The following is a 19,408-nucleotide window of genomic DNA, read 5'->3' on the forward strand; positions in this document are numbered from 1 at the left end:
AACCCTAACCCGAGCTCCATGTCCACATCTCGGTTCAACCCTAACCCGAGCTCCATGTCCACATCTCAGTTCAACCCTAACCATAGATTCATGTCCACATCTCAGTTCAACCCTAACCATAGATTCATGTCCACATCTCAGTTCAACTCTAACCATAGATTCATGTCCACATCTCGGTTCAACCCTAACCATAGATTCATGTCCACATCTCAGTTCAACCCTAACCAGAGATTCATGTCCACATCTTGGTTCAATTCTAACCATAGATTCATGTCCACATCTCGATTCAACTCTAACCATAGATTCATGTCCACATCTCGGTTCAACCCTAACCCGAGCTCCATGTCCACATCTCGGTTCAACCCTAACCCGAGCTCCATGTCCACATCTCGGTTCAACCCTAACCATTGATTCATGTCCACATCTCGGTTCAACCCTAACCCGAGCTCCATGTCCACATCTCGGTTCAACCCTAACCCGAGCTCCATGTCCACATCTCAGTTCAACCCTAACCATAGATTCATGTCCACATCTTGGTTCAATTCTAACCATAGATTCATGTCCACATCTCAGTTCAACCCTAACCATAGATTCATGTCCACATCTTGGTTCAATTCTAACCATAGATTCATGTCCACATCTCAGTTCAACCCTAACCCGAGCTCCATGTCCACATCTCAGTTCAACCCTAACCATAGATTCATGTCCACATCTCAGTTCAACCCTAACCCGAGCTCCATGTCCACATCTTGGTTCAATTCTAACCATAGATTCATGTCCACATCTCAGTTCAACCCTAACCCGAGCTCCATGTCCACATCTCGGTTCAACCCTAACCATAGATTCATGTCCACATCTCAGTTCAACCCTAACCCGAGCTTCATGTCCACATCTCGGTTCAACCCTAACCATAGATTCATGTCCACATCTCGGTTTTAACTCTAACCCTCAACCTTAACTCAAGCCCTACACCAAAAGTGAAATAAGAAAATAACGTCATTCTTAATAAGACATCTGTCTTTCCCCCGCATAATCCTCTGGAGTTGCCAGCTATTTCAACCACGCAATATGAATGAAGCTGACAGAGCCAGATGTGCTTCCCTGTGGCTCTGGCTACATTGCTAATGCTAACTAGCCCCCAGTGCCTAAGCCGTCACTTAACCCCTTTTTACATTTTTAAGCTCTTCTACGGTACAGTTCACAGAGGCAAGTTAACTCTGTGACTGCTAAATAGTTAACTAGGGGACACTCTTTAGGGCCAAACGATTGGTCTCTGTGAATTGGATTTTATCGTTATTCAGATACATACCACATATGTGTATAATCCCTGCGGGACTTGAACCCACAACCTTTTGCGTTGCTAACGCCACACTCTGAGCCACACGGGACCACATGGAGCATATTACCTAGCTGAGGTGCCCCAGGGCCTGGTTTTATCTACGCTGACTAACAGGTCTGCTGGAACGACCGCAGGGAACAAGAGGATGTCCTGTACATATATAACTAGAGATGGCTGACTTCCCCCAAATCACTGCAGTCAAGGAAATGCTATTCAGTACTCACTATATATCACACAGCAACATAGAAACACATCTGAACACGGGGTTAGTGATCTTGCGGCTCTTAATCTTTAGCTATCTGTTTGAGACTGTAATAAATTGCATTGACGCAAAATAAAAGCGCTAGGAAAAGATGCAACCTGATGCAGAGCTAAGGGTGGAAGCGTTGTCTCCGTAACACACGCAAGGGATCACAACGACTTTCTTTTTGCTCAGACCTGATGCAATTCTTTCTTATTAAAAAAAAAAAAAAAGCAGAAGAAAAAGGAAAACATGACGATAATTGACTCTTCATCCTCTGGCCATTGAGACATGGGCTGTGCTGCTGAGGCCGGCCCAGTATACTTTATAGATTCACACTGATAAGACTCTCCTCTCCCAGCATGGATTTATAGAAGAGCCTTACCCAATCTCAGGAATAATATGGAAACAGAGACATGGTAAAAAAAAAATCCTTGTGTAACTCGTGAATAAAACATTGGATTCCCCAATGTGTGTGTGGTCTACTCTACTCATGGTGCCTGAAGAGCACAGTGTTCTAAGTCGTCCACTTTGACACACATTAGGTATGACGCGCTAGCCTGAAGAAGGACAGATTGGTTTGTCAGATGCTTCGAAAAGACTGAGGCCCTGCTTGCAAGCTGTAGGGGTATTACTTCCACACAGTAACATAATAAATGTCATGGCCTGTCCACGACTGTGTGTGTGGGTGTGTGTGCGCGTGCGTGTCCGTGGTTATGAGAGTAACTGGATCCTTCTTACTTACCTAATGCATATATACACAGAATGAGTGTCCTTGAATGAATCATCTCCCATCATTCTGACAGTGCCTGTGTTTGACGTGAACCAGATTCCCCCCCCCCCCCCTTTTGTCAACCATTACGCATTACTGTACACAGTAGATTTAAGATAATAGGCAAAACAAAGCTGTGGATAGCAATTCATTTACAATAGATTTTATTTAGATGTGTGTCCCATGTGGACCTCCTTCTCTATGCTATGAGTGAGGACAACACAGTCACATCTAAGAATCACACAATGACTAGAAACTCAAATGAATAACTACTTCATTATTTAGTACAGTACAACTAAAGAAAACTTGGAAAAGCAAGGCATCGTTCACAGTGATTGTGGTAATACAATGAATAACCTAATTACTTCAGATTAAAATGTCCTACTGAAATGTTTACATCTTGATGTATTATATTTCATGTTTATGTTGTTTGTGTTATTCTTATCTCTTATTTTTAATTTTTTTTATAGATATTTTCTTAACTGCATTGTTGATTAAGGGCTTGTAAGTAAGCATTTCACTGTATTCGGCACATGTGACAAATAACATTTGATTTATGTCTGCCTTTATCCAGCATTAGACTCATAACACATTTTGTATTACAACAAAAGCAGATGGAAGCTTGGAGAAGAGTCCTCTTCTCTTCAACCTTCCTCATTAGTACTCTAAGGAGCATTTGAGTATTGGCACTGTTGTTATTGAATAACTATCGTCTGGGGCATGTACCAAACTGAACCTTACACTGCTTGAGGCATGCATACACATACAGTACTTGAACACAAAACACTTAGACAAAACATTGACGATATCCTGTATGAGAATGTTGACACGCATACTTCAAATGGATTGGAGACACCTAGAAGAAGCACAGTTAGATAATGAAGATGTGCCCATCTTAATTAAAAAGATGTCATAGCAAGTGTTTGTAATTCAAGCGGCCCTCCAACCCGAGCACAAATGTCAAGTAGCACCCAAGTTAGAACTCTCTACACTAGAAACCTCTTATCATGAGAACCACTTAGTCATTTAAAGATTCGGAATCTTCTAGTCAGATGAAAATGGCGAAAACATGAAAATATGATCCATTAACATGTTAACTACTGTTTCAGGACATTTAAAGATGAGCATCATTTTGTTATCACGGTATGGCACAGAGACATCAAAGATCACGACGACATTTCACATCAGTCACAGTGAAGTGGCGATAGCAGGGCAGAACATCCCCTCTGGGCACAGGGAGTCAAACAAGGCAAAGGCATCTACTGTACTATTAGGAAGCTTGCTGTCAGTTTTTTTGTCCTTGATGATTACAACAATAGGGATTGGACACACGCATTAAACGAGGCAAGTGCAAATGAAGCTGGAATAAGGCTAACCAAGTTTGAGTCTCATGGTTGTCATTGTTAGCCCTTCACCAAAGCATATTTGACATTATATTTTTGATCACAGCTATGAGGCGGTACATCTACAGATATATGGTCCAGTCCTTGATGGGAGTTAGGGTTGGACTAGGACCAGGAATTGCCTCTGGCATTATTTTAACGCAACGGCCAATTTCTTTTTCCTTGAGGCCCCCATTATTAAACAGATAAGAAAAAATTTGTTACACAGGCCCACTAGACTAAAAATGGAGCAGCCCATCTGGCATTTACCCGAAATGCCAGATGGCCAGTCCGCCCCTGATGGGAGTCCAAGTAGAAGAAAGAAGAATGGACAGAGGGTCCTATTTTAGGCAGGAAAAAAAGATGGCGCTGGTTCAAAGCGATATTACTAGCTCCGAGGCACTACTAGCTCCGATGTTGATCCTTGTGTCTTTCAATGTTTTGTTATCTGCGATTCCAGAAGAGGGAGCTACAGTACAAAAGCTTCATAAATTTGGCAGCAGAACTGGTATTGCAATATAAAAAACAAATTCCATCACTCAATGTGCAGTTCAGCATGTGTTTAATAGTGCTTGTCGCATGGTAGAATGGATGTCTTCAGAACTGTCTTTGCGGAGGAGAAGATATGATATGCTGGAGAGTTGATTCCAATGCTGATGTGTTATGCAGTACTATGAGGACAGAGGTCAAGAGAGGACAGTTACAGTAGAGGCAACAACCAAAGTTTTTGCTGTAGCTAGATATTGCTAAGTAATCAGGAAGCCTAAGTCCACAGGCTGTTGCTCTATATAGTGCTGGCTGGGGCTGACTTGGGCTGTATCCCGATACTACTAAAGTACGCACTTGTGCTCTCCTCCCTATGAATTTAAAAGCATTGGATTGGTGTCAGCCTAGGCTAGAGGAAGTTGCTACCATATTTCCTATAGCAGTGCTTTAAGATCCATGAAGGGAAGGGAACAAGTGCACACTTAGGGCCGAAGGGAAGGGTTGAGAATTGGGACGCAGCTTGGTTGTTGTTGACGCTGGAGGGAGGTGTCATGCCGTTGATCTTGGCATACTTCTAAGATCATGGTTCCTGGTTCCTCCTCTAGGCCTCCTGAAGACCAACCAGCACACAGCTCTGTTTCCACAGCTCAGCCCTCACGTTGTGATCGTAAGTAATGTCAGCGGATTCAGCTCTCTCCCCGTTATAGAAGTAGCAGCCTCCGACCCCCTCCAGCTGAGACGCAGTGGCAGCCAGGATAGCTGTAGACGCTCCCTCGGCTGGGGTCTGGAGATGACACAGAAATAACACTTTAAAAAAAAGAATGGCAGGGACAGGCATGTTCTTCAGAAACATCGTGGTCCTCTGTTCCATTTTCAAAATTGTAAACAAAGCCCAGTTCTGTCAATCATTCGAAACGGCAACATTAACGCTTTCATAAACAGGACGCAAATACATTTCACAACTGACTTGCTAAGCAGGTTCAGTTAGTTACACCTTGTCCCCAGGCTCAGTTGCTAGAGAGGCGGCTGGGCGGACGAGATTAGAATTAGGCTATTTAGATAAACGACAAACAGTTGTTACAGCAATCTAAGGCGGCTGTGAGCTCTCAGGTGAACTAACACGTCTGTCTGGCAGCAGCAGCCTGTGGTGAGTGATGTGCAGCAGGCCGGGCAGCAGCAGGCAGGTTAAGTGAAAGAGGTTAGAGAGGAGGAAGCAGAGCCAGACTGATCTATTGCAGGCCATGCCTACTGCTCTGGAAAGCCCAGAGCTTATATAAGGCGCATATGGGTGCTCCTAAATGGGCCCACTGCACTGGAGGTGAAACAAATGCCAACACAGAGCATTTAAAACACTACACTCGCTGCCCGTGGGAATCTGAATTCACGCCCCTCGTTTAAACACACAAACACAATCGACAACACACAGAGTGTGAATGTCTTTGCTGATGGGAACTTCGAAGAGTTCAGAAGAATTTGCTCCCCACAATATATTTGGTCTAGAGGTGAGGTTTTTGTAATCCCAATTGTTGTATGGCCAAAAACAGAGTCAATGTGATTAACATTGAGGATGTTCCTTGAATGGAAAATGTGAATGAAGACACTGGCAGACAGGCCCGGCTTGATTTTCGAAACAGCAGATGTGAAATAGCCCCTAATGAAATCCGTCGACAGATGGGCCACAAGACCACCAGTCCAGAAATGTGTACACACGTCTTGGAGAGCACACATAGATGTCTCACTTATAAAAGAAAACACTCGTAGAGAAAGGAAAAGTGACAAACATTGTACAAAACAATATTTCATGCATTTTCATATTTCTTCGGGTGATCACTTGTAATATGGACATAGGATTGAGCAACCATCTGTGGCCAGTGGGCATCACATAGCTGCCCTCCATATTGCAGTCAGTTGGCAATACAAATGCTGCAATACAAAAGGCTGCAATACTTGGCAATCCAAACCTCAGTGGATATGAGACATCTTTCCAAACACACAGAACCCGAACGATCAGACTGATAATGATTCGGCACTAGACCCCAGTTCCAAGATAAAAGCCTCCGAAAGGAAATTATGACTGAGATAAACATCAATATAAACTCTCATTATCTTTGTGGAATATGAGTATTGAGGAAATTAAATTCAGATATTTGTCAGGCTATCTTTATATTGTCACCCTTGAAATACTGTATTTTTTTTTTGAACACTTAAAGCCCAACTAGGTAAGGCTTAATTTCCCAGCACATTTCTCTGTGTTAGAGGACACGGTCATCTTAAACTATTCAGGCAAACAAGCAAATTGGCGACACGACACTGCCCCTATTAGAATGCCCTAATACAGAATCAATCTGTGACCATGTAATGTGACATTTTAGATGCAGATTCAAAGGTGATTTAAATAATTAAGAAATAAAAAAAATAACATTACTGACACATGCATTTCGCTTGCAGCTAAATTGTTGATTGCCCTAAAATTATAAGCAGGTTGAAGTTTATTGGAACGAGTCTTGTCTTTAAGGCAGAATTGAGCGATCTCTGCTAGATGGGCCAGTTGCAAAGTCAAAATTGTTTATTTTTGTTCTTAATTTAAGGATAGGGTAAGGCATTAGGTTGAGCAGTGTGGTTAAGGTTAGGTTTTAGATGACTTGATGATTTTGTTCCAACTAGTGACCACTCTGCAGAGCTGCCTCCAGAACAAGATTCATGACGAGAAATGCTAACCTGCTAATTATAATGGGAATGACTATGTGTCGTTTGCACAGGTTTCTCACAAATTGTGATGTAGTTTTCAGAAATACACACACCCTCTCACCAGTGGAGGCTGGTGAGAGGAGGAAGGCTCATAGTAATGGCTGGAACAGAGCGAATGGAATGGCATCAAACACCTGGTAACCGTGTTTGATGTATTTGATACCATTCCACCTATTCCGCTACAGTCATTACCACGAGCCCGTCCTCCGCAATTACGGTGCCACCAACCTCCTGTGCCTCTCACATGTGGTTATGAATAAATTGACCACCCCATTTAACACACCCTTTAATGTGACTGTAATAGACATGCTTTTCTTATCTCAGAACCCCAAGATTGCAATTATAATCCTTTTTAAAAAACACATGGATTCCGTGGCAATATGACCAACAGAAAAAACTCATTATGAAGCCTGAGCAGTAAAAGGCTGGACCATTCCACATGTGTTGCACCTTCTTAGTATTCTCATCAATCACCGCTGTTAAGCTTTGGTCAAGCGTAGAAGCTTTTCCTATTACCATATCTATCTTTGGTGCATTTATTTCCCCCTCGAGTACGCCAAATTCCTAAGTATTTGTAAAGGTCGTTCACCGTACCCTGAACAGTCGTACAGAACTGTCAGCATAGTTTACGTTCCCCTATAGTGAAGTATAAGACTGTTAGGTGGAGTACTATTACACTGTTGTTAGTTTTGTGAAGGAATAACGCGAAACCTACACTTTAACAGTGACACATCACGTGGCCCATATCTATAGTATATTTCATGCATTTTGTCTCAGGTTCCTAACCCTAAACTGACCTTTAAATATTTGAATGGTCATCTAGATTAAGATTCTACTTTACCCTAAACAGCATTTTGGCAACAGGTTTCTTGGCTGCCTGGGCTGGAATGCAGAGGTTGTTGTACAGGTCAGTGTCCACCATGCCTGGGTCTACTGCGTTGGATGTTACTGGGAACCCTGCTGCTGTTAACTTCTCCTGCAGATGGTATGTGAAGAGAACCAGAGCCAGTTTACTCTGAGAGTAGGCCCCATGCGCACTGTAGCAGGACCTGGAGGGAGGGAGAGAGTGGGATGGAGAGAGGCAGAGCGAGGAATGGAGAAAGAGAGGGCGAGAGAGACCGTTTACCTCGGGTTAAGTCGTGCTTTATAATATGATAATTTGACAGTTTAGTTTGTCCAAAAAAACCTAAGCTAATTAACATACATAACATACTTATTCCGTATGTTGTCTACAACCTTGTTGTTCCCAATCCAATGCCCCTACTAAGCTGTCTGCATGACTAAACCCAATGTCTATTATAGAGTGTCTGTATTGTACTGAATAGATAGACTTATTGTTAACACCATAAACACCGTTCAAAAGCAAATCAACGTGTCTGCACAAACGCACTGTGAAGGTCATAAGAGCATCAGACTGTGAAATACCCAATCTATAATGTGTTTCCCCCCCTGTTTCTTTTTCTTACAGCGTGAGATTGTTTCTGGGGGGAGCACCGTTGCAGCTAGCCGTTTGTAGCCAGCAGCATCACCCACTCGTTTCTCCCAGATGTGACGAAGCCATCTATCGCATCTAAATTCGCAGCCGAGGAAGAGAGACACCGCTGTTCTTGCCCTTGAGGCAAGGAGCCTCTCAGTACAGACTGTATAATAATGGTTTATCACACTATCTGTCATCGCTAACGCTATCTGTCATCAAAACTAATAATTTTGGTCCTGGTAAGAACGTTTTCGAAAACGTTAATGTTTTTTTATTGAGGTAAATATTTTAAGAGTATCAAAAAGGGAATCGAAAGGCTTTGTCGGTCAATGAGATTCATTGGATATAGCTTGTATCTTGAATTGAGAATGACATTCACTCGTAGCCAACAGATAAATACTACTACCACATTGGTAATGGTTTTAAATGTGCTACTTGACTGTCCATCAACCATGACTAATACCAACGAGATTACGATACCATGTCGGGATTTTTATTTCGAGAGATTGATTCAATTTCAGCACTCAATTGGACACCTGAGAACAATGTTGGAAGCCCTATACCAAATAATCTGGGTCTGTATTCATAAAGCGTCTCAGGGTAGGAGTACTGATCTAAAAGAATTCTGAGATGCTCTGTGAATACAGGCCCGGGTCCTGGTCCCTACCTGCCCTGTAGGTCTTCCATATTGAGTCTTCCAACGTAGTGTGTGGCGGAGGACATGGTGACGACGCGGGAGCAGGCGTCGTGTCTCCCAGACCTCTTCAGTTTGTCCAGGAGGAGGTTTGTCAACAGGAAGTGTCCCAGATAGTTCAGACCAAAGTGCAGCTCGAAACCGTCCTCTGTCTTTCCCTCTGGAACCAGCATGATGCCGGCTGTGAAGGACAAGCAATATGACATTTCAATCTAAGTGCTTTACAGATACCCAGCCTAAAACCCCAAAGAGCGAGAAATGCAGAGGCAGAAGCAGAGTGGCTAGGATAAACTCCCTAGGAATGTTCAATCAATATGTCAATAAGATAAAACAGCTGTCTATGCCGATATACAGTAACTGATACTTCTGTTGAGTGATTGTGAAAGGATAAATACATGGAACTGCTAAGGTCGTGGGTTCAATCCTCAATTCAAGTAAGACTTACAGTACAGTGAGTGCATACATTTTTAATTTGTGTAGGCCTAAATTCCTTTGGATAGAACTGTCTGCTAAATGGCATATATTCTTATTACGTGATCATTAAAAACGCTCCCTTTATAGACGACTGACCTCTAGGTGCGCTGTAACACTTACAGACGATGGTCAACGAGACCTGTCTGCAGATCAGTCTATGGTCTCTCAAGCAGACACCTTCCCCTAATGCAGGTTGAAACAGCTCATTACTCGAACCTCAACACCATTGGCTACATGGTAATGGAGGTTACGACGATGTGTTTGTCAATAACACTATTGGACATGCCATTAGACGGCTAAAGTGAAAGAGAGATAAGGTGACATTAGGCCTTGCTTAGCTTACTAAAGCATAGGGCATAGACAGAAAACTCACGGCGTGACAAATGGCACCGTATTTTCCGTATTTAGTGCAGAACATTTGACCAGAGCCCTACGGGTCCTGGTCAAAAGTAGCACACTATATAGAGAATAGGGTGCCGTTTGGGATGCGTCCGGGGTCTGTGTAGCGATGACCTTTCCCCTATCATTACTCTCTCAATGGGACGACACTAACATCTGCCCTACGTCCTTCCTCCGGCATCTACTATCCATTATCCATCAGCCGGGTGTGATATGTGATGTTAGCTGCCGAGAGCATCTGGCAGACCGGTGAATTATTAATTCAGTCTGTTTGTGGGCAGAGAGTGGGTGACTGTTACCCCAAGCCAGTCAGTACTGGAGTCTCCAAAGACCTTCTCTCAATAAAAGCCATTTTGTTCAAACAAACTGCCCTGGAGGACTACACAATAGGGCTTCGCCTTAAATGCCACCATAATTCCTATGGCAGAGCACTACCTCATAGTGCTATGATCAAAAGCGGTGCACTAAAGGGAATAGGGTACCATTTCGGAGGCCCCCAAGGACCACGAGACACTATTTTCAAGGGTTGACGACAACCAGGGTTTGCTTGATTTTTCAGATGAAATAACTATGCTATGACTCTCTTCAGAAGTGAATATTGTGGTGTATTGAATGAAGAGGTTGTTTGGTGTATAAGTACCATTGTTCACAAGGACGTGAAGTGGTAGAGCCCTGGCTTTAAACCTTTGGACAAACTGCCGTACCGACTTTAGGGAACACAGGTCCAGGAACAGAAACTCCACTGTGAACAGAACACAAAAACAACATGAACATTCTTCTATGCCTAAATATACCGGCATCTAGCTTATAGCATCAACAAATCACAAACAAACATTACAATTTTCCTATGCTATAATACATAGTACTACTGTAGCTAATCAGACATCTAACACAGGTCAGGACAAGACATCATCCTTTCATTTAGTTTTACATCAACCATTAACAGACAGTACAGTGATCACACCAGTCCATAAACTGCAAGACAGATTATTGCAAAGGCTTTCAATGAGTAGAAGTACATTTAAAAAAGCAGCACAACATTGCTTAGAATCAAGGGCAATGGTGACATCATCGAGGACCTTTAAGGTTGCAGTGACACATCCATAACCTGAGCGGAAACCAGATTGCGCACCAGAGAGAATACTATAGACATCAAGAAAGCCAGTGAGTTGAGTATTGACAAGTTTTTCCAACACTTTTGATAAACAGGGCAAAATAGAAATAGGCCTATAACAGTTACGATCAGCTTGATCTCCCCCTTTAAATAAAGGACGAACCGTGGCTGCCTTCCCGAGCAACGGAAACCTCCCCAGAGAGGAGAGAGTGATTAAAAAGGCCAGAGAAAGGCTTGGCGATGATAGGGGCAGCAACCTTAAAGAAGAAAGGGTCTAAACCATCTGAGCCAGATGTTTTTTTGGGGGTTAAGTTTAAGGAGCTCCTTTAGCACCTCAGACTCAGTGACCATCTGCAGGGGGAAAGTTTGCAGCGAGGGGAATGAAGAGGGTCCTCTCCTTGCTTTTAATATCTCAGGAATCCTAATTATACAAATCCTAATCTTTTACTTCCTTTCCACCTGAAGGATAAAGCAGCTGTATGATAAGCCATGGTCTCATTCAGTAGTACACTATAAACCGTGAGACAAAAACTAAACTCAAGGTAGAATACATTATGGCAATACACTCAGTGACCTAGCATGAATTAAACATGATCTCATCAGCAGGTGAATAAAAGAGCACAAAGCACGAGTAGATGTATATCTAGTATTCTCTGGTATGGAAACTATAACCGACGAAACATTGTTACAAAGAAACGGTGGAGAGTCAATTGTGTATGCAGGAATCATTCTTATGGGCCAAATGATAGCGTGTTTATTTATCACCACAGGAAGCGACAGAGTGGACAGAGTGCTTCACTGAACTTTACTCATCTGCATAACAGTGCAAGGGAAATAAATACAGCTCTTGATCACGGCTCCAACATAAAAAGGGCCACATTATATCCTAATTAAATGAAGTCAAAGCATTTTAAAAAGGCAACGCTATAATGAGACAGGAACAAGAATGTCATGACTGAAGCTAGCTCTACGGCTAGGACTCCAGGGTTTTACACAATACTATTGAGTAATGACATTAGCCAGCCCCCCCTGCCACACACACACACACATCAGAATGTCATATCTCTGAACCACTTGGCACAGCTTGTGGCGTCCCTGAACTGAGTGCTCAAGCACATAATTAAACAAATTATTGTCCCATAATTAGGTAAATTACTCTGCATTACACTAATCACGGGACTCTTCCCCACTGAGTGTAAAGAGTGAACAGTGTTTCAAGCATTGTTGAGCTGCCATATAAATGGCTCCAGAAAATAAGAGTAGAGAAAGCTCGAGAAATCCGCTATAAATGTATGTAGATGTTCTATTGGGAAGGAGAACTACAGATGAAAAGATATTCAGCAACTCTTGGTAGGAAAATGGAAGTTTGCTTCAAAAATCAACCTTTTATTGTTAAAACCATTCTGAAAATAGCTTCATTAGGGTACTAGGAAAGACCCATAGGCGATATGTGTGTGTGTGTGTGTGTGTGTGTGTGTGTGTGTGTGTGTGTGTGTGTGTGTGTGTGTGTGTGTGTGTGTGTGTATGCTAACAACCCATAACTGTAATGTACAAATTTGTGTAAAGCGAGGGGTCAAAGAGATCAATTGACAGCCCTGTAGCTGTAGAAAGGAGAGGACAGAGGACATCTCTCTGTAATAAGCAGTGTGTTGTGTGAGTCACAGTGAGTCAACAAAGGCCTTGCTAGCTAATGATCTTGTATCTTAAGTGGGAGATAACAAAACATGCCCCCGGCTAATGGCTTGTGTAAGGTCATCCCAAGAGACCGTGATTTACAAAGAGTAGAAAGTGGAGAGAGGCTGTTCTTTGTCCCTTGTATGAGTAAGCTAACTATATGGTGGTTATAGGCTTCAGAAATCATTGCAGTGGAATTAATCTAATACCGTACAAATATCCCAACAAATGCATATTTATTCTCTTTCTCCTCCGTCCTTTCTTCCTCTCGAACACTTCAACTCTCGAAAATACCAAGCTTTTAGGATTTTACGGTGAATTTATCCTCCGAAAATGAACATATCCATAAAAAATAAAATAACTTCACTGAGAATGTGTGATCCCCAATAAGCTATCTCTATTCTAATCACTGCCCAATATTGACCAATATTTGCAGAGATTCCAATAATTAATTGGAAAAAATATCCATACTGTCGTAAATATTCTTCCAATCCATCTCTAGTGCCAGAGATTGTCACGGTGCCAGAGCTGTCATGAAGGAAAGAAGGATATCCTCTAGACTAGTCACAGTGCCAAAGAGCCAGCTGGAGGACACAGACTAGAAGGCGTCGTGCCACCTGGAATACCAACAAAGATGTCTCATCCAAAGACGTGTTGAAATACTGCCATCTTCCTGAATTACATTCTCTCCCTGACCAGTTCTGACCGCTGCTGTACATAGACAACTGACCAGCTGCTGCCCAATAGCAGGACAGAGGACTGGAAACAGGCTGGCTGCTAGTTTGACCGTCCAGCTGCAACTCTGATAAGAGATTGATCGTCCACAATTATTTATAGGAGATTATAGGATAGATTGATGCTGCTCCGGAAAAGGAGGAGGAGAAGGCCGATTGGATGGTAAATCAGCAGGATGTCTATTGGCATGAGATTCACTCTCCGTTGCAGAAAGGAGGTATGGAAGTCAGGAAGTCGTTAAAGGAGATGAATGCAGGAACTGGTGTCGCAAACTAAACCGGTGGGCTTTCTGACACACAAAAAAAAAAATGTCAATAACTTTTATTGCTGAGACACGGCATTGATCATAAAATACCAGCAGATACAGCACGTTTCTAGATGACCGTAAATAACAGGTTGATTGTACAGTGGTTGCGGTCTCACAGTATTACACCCACATGTGTCATATGGACTAGGCTCAGACACCGCGACGACAAACAGCGGTGGCTGTCCTGTCTTTTGCCCACATCGCGGTGTGTTATAGCGTTCACCTGCTGGGTTTTCAACGAGCTATGGCTGTTTTTGACGTTTTGTAGAATCATCGGGAAATTGACTGCTGATATTCTGGTCAGAGGCGCGCGGCCGTCCATAGTTCTGGGCCCGGCTTCCCAAAACCATTGAGGTTAAATTCATTGTTAGAACTTTGTCGGAGCTTCTTTAAATCTCGGGACTGTTTCACAAATCCGTCGTCACTACAGTTGCCCTTGAAAACGCGTGTTATTTATTGGGCACAGACAACAGCACAAAGGGCAAGAAGGTAGAGACAACAATACATCATGCAAAGCAGCCACAACTGTCAGTAAGTGTCCATGATTGAGTCTTTGAATGAAGAGATTGAGATAAAACTGTCCAGTTTGAGTGTTTGTTTCAGCTCGTTCCAGTCGCTAGCTGCTGCGAACTGAAAAGACGAGCGGCCCAGGGATGTGTGTGCTTTGGGGATCTTTACCAGAATGTGACTGGCAGAATGGGTGTTATATGTGGAGGATGAGGGCTGCAGTAGATATCTCAGACAGGGGGGAGTGGGGCCTAAGAGGGTTTTATAAATAAGCATCAACCGGTGGGTCTTGCGACGGGTACAGAGATGACCAGTTTACAGAGGAGTATAGAGTGCAGTGATGTGTCCTATAAGGAGCATTGGTGGTAAATCTAATAGCCAAATGGTAATGAACCGCTCGGGAGCACCCTTACCTGCCGATCTATAAATTACATCTCCGTAATCTAGCATGGGTAGGTAGGTCATCTGAATCAGGGTTAGTTTGGCAGCTGGGGTGAAAGAGGAGCGAATTACAATAGAGAAAACCAAGTCTAGATTGAACCTTCGCCTGCAGCTGAGAGAAGGCCAGTGTACCGTCTAGCCATACTCCCAAGTATTTGTATGGAGGTGACTACCTCAAGCTCTAAACCCTCAGAGGTAGTAATCACACCTGTGGAGAGAGTGGAATTCTTCTTACCAAACCACATGACCTTTGTTTTGGAGGTGTTCAGAACAAGGTTAAGGGCAGAGAAAGCTTGTTGAATACTAAGAAAGCTTTGTTGTAGAGCGTTTAACACAAAATCCGGGGAGGGGCCTGCTGAGTATAAGACTATCATCTGCATATAAATGGATGAGAGAGCTTCCTACTGCCTGAGCTATGTTGTTGATGTAAATTGAGAAGAGCGTGGGGCCTAGGATCGAGCCTTGGGGTACACCCTTGGTGACAGGCAGTGGCTGAGACAGCAGATGTTCTGACTTTATACACTGCACTCTTAGAGAAAGGTAGTTAGCAAACCATGCCAAAGACCCATCAGAGACATCAAAACTCCTTAGCTGGCCCACAAGAATGGAATGGTCTACCCTATCAAAAGCTTTGGCCAAGTCAATAAATATAGCAGCACAACATTGCTTAGAATCAAGGACAATGGTCACATCATTGAGGACCTTTAACGTTGCAGTGACGCATCCATAACCTGAGCGGAGACTTTGCATACCAGAGAGAATACTATAGACATCAAGAAAGCCAGTGAGTTGATTATTGACAAGTTTTTCCAACACTTTTGATAAACAGGGCAAAATAGAAATAGGCCTATAACAGTTACGATCAGCTTGATCTCTCCCTTTAAATAAAGGACAAACCGTGACTGCCTTTCCGAGCAATGGAAACCTCCCCAGAGAGGAGAGAGAGTGATTAACAAGGTCAGAGATATGCTTGGCGATGATAGGTACAGCAACCTTAAAGAAGAAAGGGTCTAAATGGTTGTTTGGGGTTAAGTTTAAGGAGCTCCTTAAGCACCTCGGACTCAGTGACCGTCTGCAGGGGGGAACTTTGTAGCGGGGGAAAAAAAGAGGGTGGAGCATTGGGGCTAGTCGCATTAGAAGGGGTGGTAGATGAGAAAATGTTGGAAGGGCAAGGATGCATGGCTGAGTCAAATAGGAATCCTGACTTAATATATTGGTGATTAAAGAGCTCAGCCATGTGCTTGTCAGTAACAACCACATCATCAACTTTAAAGGACACGGGCAGCTGTGAGGAGGAGGGTTTATTCTCCAGGTCTTTAACCGTTTTCCAGAACTTCTTGGGGTTAGACCCACAGAGAGAACTGCTCCTTAAAGTAACTAACTTTGGCCTTCTGGATAGCCTGAGTGCACTTATTTCTAATTTTCCTGAACGAGAGCCAGTCAGCCTGAGTATGCGTGTGCCGAGCCTTTCACCAAATGCAATTTTTGAGGTGGAGTATCTCTGCATAGATTACATAGGGTAAGCCGGCTAAATATTTGTAGCTATAGGTCAGGGATCAACTAGATTTTTTCTTGAGTGGATGGTCGTAGGCCAGAACATAATTACAAATCATTTGAAGGCTGAAGGAGCCCAAACAGATATATTTGACTAAACATAATAATTTCAAACCTTGCTTACATCACGTGTCTCTCTATTATGCGTGGGAATACTTGGGAAAAGATTTTCAAAATTAAAATCACCTGGAGCTGATTTCCTGGTGTTTTTAGTAATTTATTTATTTGTTTGCTCATAAATGAAAGCCCCCTCTGTGCGAATGCCAGTTGGGGAACCCTGCTATAGGTTGTATTTCATAGGCTGTGATCAAATGTCAGTATTGTGGAATAATTCTAAAGTTAAGGTAAGATTTAAAAGGGAGAAAACTGATCCGAGAGCAGCGCTGCATTTCTTTTGATCCTATCAGTATCGACCGTTCTCTCTGCGTGGGGTTTTGGGAAACACATGTTACATCGAGTGGCGCAGCGGTTAAAGGCACTGCATCTCAGAGCTAGAGGCGTCCTGGTTCGAATCCAGGCTGTATCACAACCGGCCGTGATTGGGAGTCCCATAGGGAGGCGCACAATTGGCCCGGGGTCGTCCGGGTTTGGCTGGTGTAGGCCATCATTGTAAATAAGAATTTGTTCTTAACTGACTCGCCTAGTTTAAATAAAGGTTAAATACGTTCCATCACTACGGGAAACCGGGCCCTGGTGCGTTTCCCCTCTTATGCAGAGACGTCTTTAAAGCAGACAGTCTTGAATAAGGAACGGGGTTAAACTGTTGAGGGGGCAGAATAAATGAGGCTTTATAGGACCTGAAGCTACTGTCTCTAAGCATCGTCTTGCCTGGTTGGTGATTTAGCAAACACATTCTGACAACACACACATCTGTTCTATTGTCTCCGTATGCTGCTGATGAAGCGAGGTTAGACATTCTGGCCCTACAAAGGTCAGAGGAGGATTCCTGGTGACATGCCACACAAACATTTTCTCAACCATCCGATCTTAGACAGCAAACACAGTGATATGGATTGTATGTTGGGTGACGAGGACAAACTCCGACATATAGAGCTAATACCAAACGTGCTCAGATATCGGAGGGCATGAAATACACATATACAAAAAATGAGCTCAGAAATGCATCTCTGTGGCAGACATTGTTATTGGCTCTCAGGCCTACCAGTACACACTATATAAGACAATCAGATATCCTGTTCATGTAGGAACTCTTACCATTTTGCCTCCCACACAACTTGTTAGAGGCTTGCTAAACACCGCTTGCCTGACAGTGCATGCTAGGGCTGGGGCGGAGCGGGGGGATTCAATGCACCAGGGGGACATTTCCTGTTTTTAATACAAACAAGCCCATTTCTCATTTCCACGTGTGTCATCATTACTCTGTGGAGCAGGGCGTACGTGACAATGATGTTACCCTGGTTGACTGGAGCTGTGCTATGATCATTGTCATCTCGGCACCAGAGAGGAAGGGAAGAGAGAAGCTGCCTGCTTGGGATCAAAAGATGCCGTCTTCCCTTCTTTCCAAACAGCCTCTTTAAATCACATCTGCATGACAATGAAACTGAGACTGGTTGGCAGCAGTTCGCTTTCCTCCCCATACTCATCAAACACAAGCACAGACAAACATCTCCCTCGCCTTTCCCCTGCTCCCACTCGTGACACGACTTTGATTTTATCAAAATAAATGTAAAAAGTAAATTTAAGGGAAGGGACCGGGGAAGAAAATGGGAATTGAAGAGAAAACCTGCTGCCTTTAGATAATTGCTTTTGGAATGGACTCTGGCGTCCAAGCCGCCTCTGACAAGGTGCAGGTGTACAGACATCCTCCCTCTGTTACAAAGCAGGAGAAGTGGTTTACTCTTACCAGCACGAACCCACATTTTTACCCCGGAAAACACAGTTAAAAGTCAGGGCACTCATGTACATAGGCCTATGTCTGAATAGCTTACTCCCTGTGTATAGAAGCAGACCTATTTGAGAGGTAGCCTATTTATTCTGCAATGGCTGTGTGGAAACGATAGAGAGACAGAGGGAGAGAGATAGAGCGGGAGAGAGAGGCTATAAGGGAAATAGTCCTGAGAAAATTACCTTTCCCCTCGCTGCCCTCTTCGTGGATCTTCTTCACAGCTCGCAGGCCTTCCTCTTCAGAGTTCCCAGCTGGAGGAGAGGGGAATGATTAGGGAAAAAAAAGAGGATGGATGGAGGAATGAATGAATGGGGTACTCTGGAGCAGCAGGTATCCTCCCCTCATCATAGAGACCAGGGAGAGCCAAGTGAAAGACTAAACCTACACTTCTGATTTGGGTTTCACTGAAGCAGTGCCACTATTACCTTAATAATGATTTCTTTGCAAAACCCTATTAAATTTGATTGATGAGTCACATTTGATTAGGTTAGGAAATAACTGCCTTAGGCAGGGATGTGTTAGCAACGTATCAAAGATTCCCTTAGATTCCCTACGTGCTGTAGTGAAGATCAGCGCGACAGCATTCCTTAGGCTACAATTCAACAAAACATTAACCTAAGGATGTTAGCCCACAGGCTTCAACTATGTTGGACTGAGCAATTTAGAATGATTTGGAAGATTACTGAGTCATGACCAAAGGGTGTGTGTACAATACCTATAACCACATGCATGCCAAGGTTTGCCAGGTGTCTTGCAGTCTCATAACCCATTCCTCGGGCACCCCCCGTCACTATGGCAACCCTTCCATTTTGTTTGGGCAAAACTGTGTGAGGAAGAAAAAGAAAACTAAGGTCCATACGTTACCATTGCCTTACAATACAATGGAAAATCTATGGGTTGATACAAACAGGCGTATTTATTCCATCCACTCCAACATATCACTGAGAACAACTCAATTACGGGCTATCAAAACATAATTCCGCTGACTCAATTTTGTTTTGCCCATTATAAAAAACACACAGTACTTCCATTTTGGGGCAATTTGTGTTGGGTCAGAGAAATTACATTGGGCTGTAATCTGCAGCTATCGAAGTGTACGGTGTGGAGTCGGACTGAAGTTGAGCGAGTCACAGGTAAATAAATCCGTAACGACCTCTA

The 19,408-nt window shown here is 43.3% G+C and overlaps 1 protein-coding gene across 2 annotated transcripts in view; it reads right to left on the reverse strand.

Moving 5' to 3' along the window:
• Positions 1–2,499: 2,499 nt before the first annotated feature.
• LOC129859574 (dehydrogenase/reductase SDR family member on chromosome X-like) overlaps positions 2,500–19,408 on the reverse strand; it is a 28,147-nt gene continuing 11,238 nt past the window's right edge. For both annotated transcript variants that reach the window (XM_055929500.1, XM_055929499.1), the window contains exons 2-7: positions 18,966–19,073; positions 18,433–18,501; positions 10,653–10,754; positions 9,113–9,320; positions 7,810–8,017; positions 2,500–5,004 (exon numbers count right to left, since the gene is read on the reverse strand). In XM_055929500.1, coding sequence (XP_055785475.1) covers positions 4,822–5,004; positions 7,810–8,017; positions 9,113–9,320; positions 10,653–10,754; positions 18,433–18,501; positions 18,966–19,020 — 825 coding nt within the window. In that variant the 5' untranslated portion in view covers positions 19,021–19,073 and the 3' untranslated portion in view covers positions 2,500–4,821. The remainder of the gene's footprint in view (positions 5,005–7,809; positions 8,018–9,112; positions 9,321–10,652; positions 10,755–18,432; positions 18,502–18,965; positions 19,074–19,408) is intronic.

This window comes from Salvelinus fontinalis, chromosome 7 (assembly GCF_029448725.1).
Source record: "Salvelinus fontinalis isolate EN_2023a chromosome 7, ASM2944872v1, whole genome shotgun sequence".
Classification (NCBI taxonomy): Eukaryota; Metazoa; Chordata; class Actinopteri; order Salmoniformes; family Salmonidae; genus Salvelinus; species Salvelinus fontinalis.